Source organism: Lipophrys pholis, assembly GCF_963383615.2.
Source record: "Lipophrys pholis genome assembly, chromosome: 9".
Classification (NCBI taxonomy): domain Eukaryota; kingdom Metazoa; phylum Chordata; class Actinopteri; order Blenniiformes; family Blenniidae; genus Lipophrys; species Lipophrys pholis.
Window position 1 is genome coordinate 25,034,270 of NC_137639.1, and position 12,952 is coordinate 25,047,221.

Here is a 12,952-nt window from a genome sequence, read left to right on the forward strand (position 1 = left end):
CTGAAGAAAAACAGACCCCCTCCCTCTGTCACACACTCATACTTTACTGCTGCCCTCGCAGGTTTAAGAAGGTGTGTGGAAAAGGTCAATCAAGCCCATGTTGGTGAAATTAAAGGGAAAAGAAGGATGAATGGGATTAAACTGGGGGGTATAAGGGCAGGTTGGTTGTAAGAAGGTGAGAAACTTCTTCACCTGGCAGGTCAAGGCTGTCCCTCTTCTCATGCACTGACTTTACCTCACCTTCTCACATGGTTTTCATCAAGTCTTGACAGAAAACACTCTCATGTCACAGCGGTGCTGCATGTTCCGCCGCAGTTTGTTCCTGCTTGTAGTGGTTAATTTGTCACTAATGTGCCCGTAAAACTTTACTTTAATTAAAGTAGGCTTACCACATGATAAACAGCACATTGGGAGTGGGTGCATCCTCCATCTTTCCATTTGTCACACAGGAGGGTCTTTCTTGTTTGTTTTGCTTTTATTGCTAGAAAGTTATGCTCACAAGTGTGCTGAGCTGAATTTGAAAAAAAGTATTCTGGTCTGGCCTGTCACCTCTTGTAAAACAGTTTTCCATAGCAGGATATTATTTTCAGAGGAGGAGAAGTCTGTTACCTCTGTGGTTTTTAGGGGGGAAATCTCTTGGTGTTGAGAGAAATGGGATAGATTGCCTAACTTGCACATGCAGCTTAAGGGATTCCCACTGAGAGCCGACATAATAATTACTGACATAATTACAAGTGATTATTCTCAACGGAAGGAAACGCAACCCCATTTAATGGCCTGAAAAAAAAGTTTGTTTTAATGCAACATGTCTTCATGCACAAGTCTATTTGCTCCCTTGTGACTGTGAACATTCATGGGATAGGTCAGAGGGGGAAAACACACTTTTTTAACAAGCATTTATTGACAGAGAAACATTGTGCCATAAAAGGATCTGTGACGCGCCATCCAGTTGCGCGCTAAGATGTGGTTTTCGGAGTGTGTATGTCTGCGTCTGTGTGTGCGTGTGTGTGTGTAGGGGGTAAGGTTTTGTGTAGAGGGCGGGGGCGCGGCAGTCATGTCGCTGAGGCTCGGGGGTGGGGGGGGACCTGCTTGTTTCAGGGTGTCAGGACGCAGAGCGCACGGAGCTGCTGGACGCAGTTGGCGCGCGCAAAAATCAAGACAAAATCAAACTTATCTCACCTGGACAGATCTCTCTCTCTCTCTCTCTCTCTCTCTCTCTCTCTCTCTCTCTCCCTCTCTCTCGCTCTCTCTCTCTCTCTCTCTCTCTCTCCCTCTCCCTCTCCCTCTCCCTCTCCCTCTCCCCTCAGTTACTTTTGGGACTTTATTGCGCGCACTGCAGCTTGCTGTTGTTTGAGGATGGAGCGCGTCTGGGACTGCGTTTCCTCCGCTGGGATGTTCATGCTGGGGCTGCTCTCTGTCCTCTGGCCGGCGCTAAATGGAGTTTGGAGTTTTAACCTTTACGCAGAGCATCCTACGGTTTACAGGGGACCCGATGGGAGTTATTTCGGATACTCTGTGGACTTCTACCAGGCTACAACCGACAGCAACACGTGAGTGGCAAACTTCAGGACTTAAGCTGCTGTCCCAGCAGGTCCTGCAAAACTTTTTACATTAACGTACACCTTTGTAGGTGTAGTCAGCATGAACTAATGAATTAGCCAGAGTGGAATAGTGCATAATAAAGGAGAATGTTGAAGAAATAATGGACAAACATGATTTTAAGTCAGGATGGACACAAACCTGCACAGTGGAAAACATGTAGGGATTATAGAAACGGGACATAATTTCATGAGTGTGGCAAATATGCATTGTTTGCATGTACCTTGGTATGTTTTCCCTCTGCCCACCAGGATCAGTGTGTTGGTGGGGGCTCCCAAGGCAAACACCTCCCAGCCCGGCATCGTGGAGGCTGGAGCTGTCTACTACTGCCCCTGGCCCGGACTGCCTGATAGCTGCAGACAGATACCATTCGACAATTCCAGTGAGTTCATCCAAAGCTTTCCAAAAAGTCCTCCTTTTTTTTTTTTTTTTTTTTTTTTTCTTGTAGATAAAATAAATTTGTGACAGATCTCAGGATAGCCGGAAGGCTTTGGTGTTCTCACAAGATGTGCAAAGGATGAACTCTCTGAGACACATGCTCACCACTATGAGTTGTCATGTGTGTTGAATACGAGACATAAAAGTTTTCAAGCTTTTATTTCACTTTGAGATGGATCCCTTTTAAAGCCATAGGTGGCCCCAGATGTTGCTCAACTTGGAACCGTTTTGTGACCTGTGTGTCTGGTGTGAGTGTCCACATGTGCGGCATGGCACATGTATTGCTGCATGAAAAGGTGAGATAAGACATATGGATTTCATCAGCTTCATCCAACCGAAAAAAGAAAAAGGTGACTTCTGGGTTTGCCTCGCATGTCTATATTATATTGATTGAGGAATTCAACGTTTTATCTTTTTCTGGTAATTGTCCAATCAGCCTATATTTGTTCATGTTATGTTGGTGATGCCGACTTTCCAAGGCAGCATGTGCAGAAGAGGTTGATCTGGAGAACAAGTGAGAGAGCAAAAAAAAAAAAAAAGAGAGAGGAGGGGGGGGTAAACTGTATGCACATGGGAACTTAGTTCCCCTTCAGAAGAAAAAAAAAAGAATTGGGTGAGGTCTGCTTTTTATTAGATCTTGAAAATGTATCCCTGTCTCCCTTACTCGCCCCTTGTCTCGTTCTCCATCAGATTTCCGTCCTCTCTCTTTTTTATGAGGATTTCCATCATTATTGTGGAGATCAAGAAAAGAAAGCAAGAGAAGAGAATGACCTGGTAGTATCAGACAGAACCCAGAAATAGATGTGAATATGCACCAAACATAACATGAGGTTATCAGCATGATGCCATATTCGAAACTTGCCACATGCCATGTGAGTGTACATCAGCTGCTTGGTGACCAGCTGAGGGATAAATGAAAGCACCTATCAGATGATACCTGCGCAGCTTCAGTGTCGGATCTGAATTACAGCAAAGTCACACGAAGATGGAGGTAAAACTCCAAAGTGAGGAGAGTTTTCTTGTTTCTCCCCCCTGAAGTTGATTACAGTTACTCCTCACAAAGGGGTTAGTTTCAGTGTGAAGTGTTTGGGGGGTAATTTCAGGTTTGAGGGATGGAGGGATAAACTTTGTGGGGCAAAATATGTGCGTGAAATCATGTGCACGTGTGCATCTCTTCAGTGCAATGTGTCCACGGAGCGATTGATGACAGTGGCCACAGTGGATATTTCTCAAGTTACAGTAGAAACACTTTGCAGGTATAAACCAGACTGAGAAACTCCAGCACACACTCACAGGTACGTCCACAGAGTCAGACGTATCTGAAGATGATTTATGAACATTAACCAGTACAGTGCTCACAGATGCTCACCATGCGTGTGTGCTTGGCTTCAGTGACATTAAGCAGATGTTGTCAGGTCATGGTAGCGAATTGGAGGAGGGTAGATGATATATGTTATCACAGATTAATGACAGACAGCAGATCTTTGAATTCATTAGAAAAAAATCTCATTCAAATCAACTGCTTGAGGCTTAGGTCTTTACTTGTTTTACTTCTACCTAGGTGATCCATGGGTGAAAATTAGAATCTTTTCCACCACCACATGTGGTACCATTCTCCATGTAAACAAAGACGTGATATTTCTGGATTTTCAGTTGTTTCCTCGGGAAAAACATCAGTATTCACTGAAGCTTCACAATCCTTCAAAAGAGTTCTGCTACTTCACAGTATCTAAACATCATGTTTGAGCACGTATTTCTTCTTCAGTACCCTTAGCCACTATTTTTCAGCACAAACAAAAACAATCTTGTAAAAACATTAATAAAAATGGATATAAAGATCGAAATATGCAAATTAAAATGATGCCTTATCTCCTTAATGGATTCCTTGGACTCTCTCCAGAGAGACTGATAAAAACAGAAAACTAATAACATTAATGAGTTAAAAAAAAAAAAAAAAATGGATTGTACACCTGCATATCTGACTGTATTACTTCCCGTAATCTCATGTGAGTCATGTGTCCGTATATATTGAAGAGGAAGGTGTTTAATGAGTGAAGGTCTGCACAGCTTTGACGAAGACCGGCTGGCCCTTAATAACACTCAACGTGTCTCCAGCAGACCAAAGATAAGCACACACACACACACACACACACACACACACACACACACACACACACACACACACACAATCGCTGTAAATCTGCACCCTGATTGTGATTCCACTGATATACTAAGAATGCACACACATGTTTGTGTGTGTCAGGCTCAGTTAGAACATGAGTCTGCTAAGTGCTGTTACTTTTTATGAGGAAAGGCTCAGAGTGAGAAAAGGCCTCCATATCCTGACAAGTGTCTGGTTCTGGGGGGGCAGATGGTGTTTTGATGTGTGTTATAGGCCTGTTTAACACTTTTGCTGGTGATTCTTGTGAGGACAAATGCTTTCCGTGCTCACACGCTACAGGCCTGGATCCACATTACCGCCGTCAACATCTGCTTTTACTGCCAACATGATAAAATGTCTCCTCTATTCTTCTTTTTTTATATCTTTTCCACTTCCTCTCTCTCTCTCTCTCTCTCTCTCTCTCTCTCTCTCTCTCTCTCTCTCTCTCTCTCTCTCTCTCCCGCTCTCTCTCTCTCCCGCTCTCTCTCTCCAGATAACAGAATGATTAAGGTAAACGGGACCAGGGAGCCTCTTGAGTTTAAATCACATCAGTGGTTTGGAGCATCAGTCAGGACACACAGAGGAAAAGTGGTGGTGAGTTTGACACGGCGTCAAATAATTTGGGAGCGCCACACTTCAGCACGCCACCGACTTTGCCCCATCCTTCTTTTCCTTCTTCTTTCTTCCTGGAGAAATGTGCGCGAGTCATTCATTTTTCACAGCGAGCATCCTTTGTCCTGCAGGCCTGTGCTCCTCTGTACCACTGGCGGACAGTGAAGATAAGTGGAGAGCAGGACCCCGTGGGGACGTGCTACGTCGCCGTCCAGAATTTCAGCGCCTACGCCGAGTACTCACCGTGCAGGACCAGTGAGTCACACCTTCCTCCTTCCTCCCTCTTTTTCCTCGACTCTCAATACAAACAAATACGCTTTTCTGTGGTAAAATATAACTCCCATTAAAGGAAAATTCTATTTAAAAGTTCACTAAAAAACAAATTTACTTAAATTTTATTGTATTTTTACAAATGGTTCGATTTGGCTGAAGATTTCAATCTGCATTCTTCATTCAGACTCAAATTGAACCACGGCCATAGAAGTTATGAATGGTGTGGATTTAGCTGTTCTCTTCCCTCTGCTGTGACCACAGGGGTGGAGCCTCAGAGGGGCAACCTCCACCCTCCTCCACCCCATAAGTCTGATTCGCTGCAGCAGTCGTCATTAATTTCAAGTGACGTCATTCACCGTTTGAAGTTGCCACCAGTCACTGATTTACAAAAACATATTCAAACTCAAAGCTGTCAGCAATTCATCGCAGGAAGTGTTGACTTTTTATGTGTTTGATTTCACTCTAAAAGAAGTTCCCTTCAGCATAATGAAATTGCAGTAGAAATTTCCTAAAGAGATGCAAAAATGTAAACAATTAAAAGTAAAACTATGAAACTGACTCAATATCTGAATTTTTCACAGCAACTGGAAGAAAACTCTTTAACAGTTAATCAGTCTTTTTCTTCTTCTTTCTGTCATCACTTCTGTAAATAAGATTTATGGGACGCTTCTCAACACCTCCCAAACTATCCCAAACTCCTTTATTTCGCCTCCCACTTTCGTCTTCAGCAGATTACGATAAGAAGAAATGTTGGCTATCAGGTGGCACATCGTAAACAGCAGATAAAGCACAGCCTTTTTTTGTGTCCACTTCATCAAACTCTTACGTACTCACACAGTTATACTCCCTCCAGTAATTGGTGCAGTTGTTAAAGATCTTTCTGGCTGTTTGTGCCAGTGCTGACTAATCAAGGCGAGAATAATCACACTGTTAACTCAACTATTCTCACGGGACGATTAATTCTGCACCACTCTGGGCAGGGGATTTCTTTTTTTTTTTTTTATCAAGTGTTTAAGCCTGAACTTTAGGGCCTCCAGCAGTTTTTATAATCCATGTTGAAAAATGAATCTGATTCCCTCAAGTCACACTTTGTTTATGTGCTCATGTGCACCTCTGCATCATCAAGCCTCACCTAAGGGTGCTGCTAAACTGGAGAACAATTTATGTGCTTACGTGTTTAAATTTTGTGTTAATGCAGTTAAAATGTTATGATTTAAACAGGAAAACACCCCAGCTGTTGTACAGTTTAAATAGACCTTAAGTAGATATTTGTAGACAACTTTCTACACTTAGATGACTGTTGTATGAGTCCCCAGAATTGGCTAATTTGAAAAGTACCAACCAATCACTTCACTTCTACACTATTATGCAATAAATACTATTCTTATATATATGTATAGTATATATATTTCATTCTTCTTCCATGTCAAACGCTGCCTACATTCCCCATGATTTCACTACTGTCAACAGGTCATTTAGATGTTCAGAAATTTTATGGAAATTGTACAGCATGCCACCTTTCGTGATGTCACTTCTGAACATTGGGTGGCAGTAGTGAGTCACTATTCGTGAGCACTCATTCTGTTTCCTGTTCTTCGCCGTATCAGAATCTGCTCTGCTGCTTCTGCTGTTCTTGAACTGAATCCAAGTAAAATAAGAAAAGACTACACCGCACCATCTTGTGGTACAAAGTGGTATTACACATTTCATCTGGCTAGCTTGTTGACATAGATTTTTTTATAACGTTCAAGTCACACTTTTTTAGTTGTTTGATTGTTCATGTGACTTAAATTCAGATGTAACTTACAGTATAAATCAAAATATACCAGTACATACCATCTGTGACCACTAGATGTCCCTGTACGACAACAGAATCCTGCTACAGTACAACAGGAAACAGGAAAGCTTCCGTATTTGGCACGATGTCGCCAAAAAGAAGCTACGCTGCAGAATTTAAACCAAAAAATTTTAAAGTTTGCAGCAGAAACAAAAAAAACAAAGAAGGTTATCGTGGGCTTAAAGTACGACAATCAGAACTGGAAGAACATGTTTACAGATTAGATATACAAACAGCAGCTGCTGGCCAAGGTCTATCAATGTAGTAAAATAAATGTGTCTTTTCTTGTATTTTGTAACAGATGCGACTTATCCTGCGGTGCAACCAAGTTCATGTTTAGCTGAAAATATCACATGCTGTAAATTTAGGGTGGTAGTATTTTGAAAAAAGATGTGTACGATTAAAGGTCTGATGAGCTCACTTGTTCTAAATCCTTTTCCTAGTTTGCTTTATTTCTAAAGCTCTTTATCCTCGCGTGTCTCTGATTTCAGTCAGTCATTTGAGTCAGTTCATTAGATTTCCTGCATCTCCATCTGGAATCCAAATGACCGAATAGTTTTCATATTATGGATGTTTTTTTGTGTGTGTGTGTGTGTGTGTGTGTGTGTGTGTGTGTGTGTGTGTGTGTGTGTGTGTGTGTGTGTGAGTGTGTGTGTGTGTGTGTGTGTGTGTGTGTGTGTGTGTGTGTGTGTGTGTGTGTGTGTGTGTGTGTGTGTGTGTGTGTGTGTGTGTGTGTGTGTGGTCAGTGTATTATTAAGCTTTGGGTCACAAGTTCAAACCTTACTGTGGTCATGAGATTTACCACACTCCTTCCTCCAGGGGGTAAGCGGTGTTGCATGGTTGAGTGTTTGTGATTCATGATAAATATACTTGAATGGCACGTGGCCTGTTCCGGCGTCATTGACCGCCTGGTTCACAGAAGGGGAAGGAAACTGCAACTCATGCAGGAGTCAGATCTCTTGCCAGACATTGTGCAGCGTATGGTTGGCTGTGAGCAGCAACACATTACTTGTGTGCATGCATTCACTTTTCTTTTTTTTTATACATCCCGTCAGACTTCAATGGGCTGGTGAAAAACGTTGTGTACAACTAATCAATCTTCTCATGAAAGCATCATTTCAGTGTGGAGTTTGTTTGTTGACTTTTTTTTGGTTTTTTCTTGTGTATAAACACTGAAGATGCATGACTGGAACACAGTGACTGTGTTTGTCCCAGCAGTCCGGTCTGTTGGACTGGACCAGCTCACTTGCATCATTTAGCCGTATCTCACCATGACGCCATTCTAAGTTCACCTTATTTCTTCCTTTAAACCACTTCTGATAGATTCTGACCACAGCAAAGTGGGAACACCCTACAAGCAAAAAAGTTCTCATCCTGCATACTATATCCGACCCAATAACAGGTGCCATGGTAATGAGATCCCCAGTGTAACGCACTTTACCCGCCAGTGGTCATAATGTAACGGCTGATCGATGTAAGAAGTGGCCATTCCTTTGGAGCTGTAGTCTACTTACTGTCGTTTGGGTTTTTTGAAACATGGGTTCAAACAGCAGGAGGTTCAAAAACAGAAAGAGAAGAAGCGTTCCTGAGAGTCATTATATGTTTCTATTGATAGTATTTATGTGGCCTGTAGAGAGCGATACATAAAATGCATCACTATTGTTATACTTTGACTCATGAGCTGGGGATTCGACTGAGCTCATGTTCAATCGCAGGAAGGTTTGAAGACACAGAGTCAGCAGCTTTTTGGACTTTATGGCACCACAGTGAATGAAGACAAAGAGGCAAAGTTACATTAAGTTACTTCAGGGATGTTTTAGTATGTCTTGGCTGATGTCGGGAAGCTTCTCAATGAGTCATTTTGATGAGCTGAAATAAAAATTTGGGGGATGTAATCAAAGCCAGGAGAGGGACTTTACGATGCTCATTGTGGTGTTCGTCATGTTTTAATCTTTGTGTTTGTTGTTTCCAGATGACCCAGACCCGGAGGGACAGGGATTCTGCCAGGCTGGTTTCAGTGTGGATTTCACCAAGGTAAAGACTGCTGCAGCGATTACATGTTATTGTCTCGGCAGCCCGCTGCACACAATTTGTCCCCTCTCGTAGTTTACACAGAGAGGTTTCAAACACAAGACCAGTTTCAGAGATTTATGGACACAGGAAAGATGAGAGAGAATTGGTCCCTGGAGAAGTCCTCACTCCTGAGGTGACCCGCTGCCTCCAATACAATAGAGCAATTACACACATTCTTTCACTGTATAGTCAATATGAACTTTGACCTCTGGTTCATAGTATATCTCTACCCCTCTGTACAGGAAGCTGTCGTTCTCTGCAGGATGTCAACAAGCATGTCAGCGAGAATCATATGTGCAGGCAAACATACTAACCTCCAGACATTAAATAAGCTTCTGGACACACGAACCGACGGTCACACGCACTAATTCACTGACATACTTCTGTCACACGACTAATGCAAACTAACTGTTTATTCCAGGAAGGGAGGCTGGTTGTCGGAGGGCCTGGAAGCTATTACTGGCAAGGTAAGTCAACAGCAGCGTGTAAAACTGCAGACCGGTCACTGATTTCATGGATGGGAAGGTGTTCAAGTGAGGAAAAACAATGGAGATGACTTTAACAGTCGGTACAGACCACATACACACATATACAAACAGTTGCCAGGACAGGAATTTCATAACCCTTCATTTGCCCTAGAGATGGTGAAAAGAAACCTCATTTAACATATCTCCCCTTTTAGGTAATGCCCCTCTTGATTTTTAGCACCGTAACAGGAAGTGGGTGTTTTGGCTCTATAATGAGCTGATAGGCCAGTTAATGGAGTGTAGAGAAACTGCCCCTTTGCCCTGCGATAAACCACAGAGGACGCAGGAAAAAACTTTTGAGACAAGAGGAAGAAACTCAGACAGCAGGCTTGAGAAGGACAAAGGAATGGAGTGAAAGAGAAAAAGACAGTGAGGCGGACAGTGCGGATGATATAGGATGCCTCAGGAGATGACAGGAACATGTTGCACTGGAGGGGGAGTGAGGGATGAAATGTGAGGGAGTTTGTTAGTGAGTCAGAGGGGATAAAAAGATGGATCCCCTGTTTGATAAAAGCAGTGCTGAGGTAAGCAGGCTCTCTGAATATGCCGAGACAGACTATACAGAGGGATGAAGTGTCCCGCTAATAGGTGTAGACACAGCTCGAGTGTGTCATAGCAAAGCTGTTGGAGTGGAAAGCTACTCCCACAACCCCAGGTGTTTGGGAGACTCTTGTCTGCTTTGTCCAAATTCAGAGGAGCGTGCGGCTCTTTCTGAAGAGAAAGGACACAGTTACAGATTATTTGAACAGATGCATTAATCTCTCTCTGCACATAACCCGTGATCTCTGACTCTGGCCATTTGTTTAGAGAAGAACGCTGTAGATGTGTTTTTAATTAGTGTAAAACCAAAGCAGGAGGAAACAAAAAGAGACTAAAGGCATTACATATCATGCATATTGTTATGGTAATGATGCTGTTTGACGCATCTTATTAAATAATGAATGTTACATCATACAAGACTACATTAAACAGTCATTACAGACGGGTCTAATGGACTGCTCGCCCTCCATGCCCTCAATATGGCAAGACAGGCTGCCTCCAGTTAAAACACTTCCTCCAAATGTTTATAAAAGCACTCAGGCTGAGTTTTATGGCCTCTAATATACAACAATTATCTTCAGTCTGATTCATTGTTGGAAAAAAAAAAAACCCTCTCATATACAAGCTGGTTGTCTTTAGTGTACAGAACTCTTTAAATTCAGAGCGGTGACTTATGTATATGTGCTAACAATTTGTGAAAGTGTCCTATTAATCAGATAGCAGCTTAATAAGTAACAGTATGAAGAAGAGAAGCAGGCTGAAGGAAGTGGGAGAAGATCTGGTGGGAGGGTTAATAGGGCACGTCTCACCCCCCCTTGTCAGTACACACACGCACACACACATTAAGGAGGATTTATGGAAGGTTGAGGACGGCCGTAGATAAAATCATTTGTTTGTTTGACCTCTTGTTCAACAGCAGAGGAAGGGTGTTGTTTGTGTGCGCGCACCTATAATTCAGAGCCAATCGCTGCAGAGTGGACACGCGGTTTTCTTTAGGGTGTTTAAAGGATCGTTGGAGTATTTTTTCAGCTCTTCCACTGCCAACGATGTGTGTTAGCGCTCCTCTGGGAAAGACGTCAAAAGTATCGTCAGCCCCGTGCATCCTTCATGTGGAGCGGGCGGTTCAGCTCCAGCAGATATCTGTAGAAGGGGTCGGCAGGGTTCCCCTTCGGGGGTCCGAGCTTCAACCGCTGTCCATGAACAGATGTGACTCTCATCCCTCAGTGTTTGTTTTTCTCCATTCATCGAACTCTCTGTGTGTGTGTGTGTGTGTGTGTGTGTGTGTGTGTGTGTGTGTGTGTGTGTGTGTGTGTGTGTGTGTGTGTGTGTGTGTGTGTGTGTGTGTGTGTGTGTGTGTGTGTGTGTGTGCAGGTCAGGTGATGACAGCGGGGATAGCTGAGATACTGAATGGCTACTCTTTGAAGGCCGTACTGAGGCAGGTTACAGGAGAGAAACACACTGGAGCTGCTGCACACTCCCACGACGACAGCTACCTTGGTAAAACACATTTACAAACACACACACACACACACACACACACACACACACACACACACACACACACACACACACACACACACACACACACACACACACACACACACACACACACACACACACTATATACCCATAACTGTACAGCATTGCTCTGGGCTCAACCCAGTAACACAATGCATTTCCGAACTTTAATTGTAACCTTAACTTAACCTTAACCTAACCGTAACCTCAGCACTTAAACATTGTAGGATGCAACATTTTGCTCCCTAGAAAGTAGGTCAGACCCCACTAAGTTAGTGGGCTCATAAGTTTATCAAAGACACACACACGCATGCTGATACACATAAACTCCTGCACAAACCATAAAGTAAATAACAATTATCTTAATTATCTCCATGTAATAATTCACCACAAAGACACATACGTTGTGTACAGATCATTACGTCTGAGTTAATTTCAACCATATGTCGGCTTGTGCAACTCTCTTCTCCCTAGGTTACTCTGTGGCGGCAGGAGAGTTTACAGGAGACTCTGAACAAGGTGAGTAAGCCAACAATTCATTACAACTAACCACATGCAGCAGAGGACTCCCTCGCTAACAACAACAGCAGCCTCCCTGCGAGGTTTGAAGGTTTTCAGTCTCTCTCTGTCTCTCTCTACACTCTCTAAATACGCCATGTGGCGTGCATCGTGGCGAGCGACGGGTGACCGTGCCTGCGTCTGAACTCAGACGCAATAATGAGAACTGTCTCTGTGCGTCTGGGTCACGACCCCGAGGGGACAGGGCTTCAGGAACCACTGATAAAGAGATTTCCTGTCCTCCATTTTGACTGATTGGAATGATTGCTGGCAGACCCTGCAAAATCTCTGCCGGTCTAGAGAGAGAGAGTCCAGAATCTCATCTGGACGTGACATATTAGGTGTAAAGAGATACCCGCACACACATAATCATTTTATAACAGAGGCACCGACAGAGAAGAGAGCCTTCAAGTTTGTGCTGAGCTTTACAGGTGTTTCGTCCAAGTACATATGATCACTAGATAGCTGCGAGTCAACATATTTCATAACAGATTCGAATCATTCTGGTGATTGAAGTTAAATCACATGCCGTCACTTTCTGCAATACTGTTGTTTTTTTTGTGTCGCCACAAGCATAGGTCTTCATTTACCAATATTACTTAACTGATATATTTAGTGGGACGTTAATGGGGCAACCTTGCATTTGCATACCACCACACCAACTCTGCATTGGTCTTGAACTGCCTCGGGCAAAACATATGCCCGGGTTGAAGTGCTAACGCGAGCCTTAAGAGGCTACATATGTCTGTTGATGTGCTGTGTTGTGGGTACACAGATCGCTGTGGGCTTGTTCGCCTTTTCATAGAGAACAAGGAG

General features: G+C 43.2%; 1 protein-coding gene across 1 annotated transcript in view; it reads left to right on the forward strand.

The window, feature by feature from the left end:
- Positions 1 to 1,336: 1,336 nt before the first annotated feature.
- itga8 (integrin, alpha 8) overlaps positions 1,337 to 12,952 on the forward strand; it is a 41,725-nt gene continuing 30,109 nt past the window's right edge. The window contains 8 exon segments of the mRNA XM_080470605.1: positions 1,337 to 1,550; positions 1,851 to 1,981; positions 4,692 to 4,792; positions 4,942 to 5,065; positions 8,893 to 8,954; positions 9,415 to 9,460; positions 11,432 to 11,557; positions 12,053 to 12,097. Of these exon segments, the coding sequence (XP_080326731.1) occupies positions 1,357 to 1,550; positions 1,851 to 1,981; positions 4,692 to 4,792; positions 4,942 to 5,065; positions 8,893 to 8,954; positions 9,415 to 9,460; positions 11,432 to 11,557; positions 12,053 to 12,097 (829 nt within the window). The 5' untranslated portion in view covers positions 1,337 to 1,356.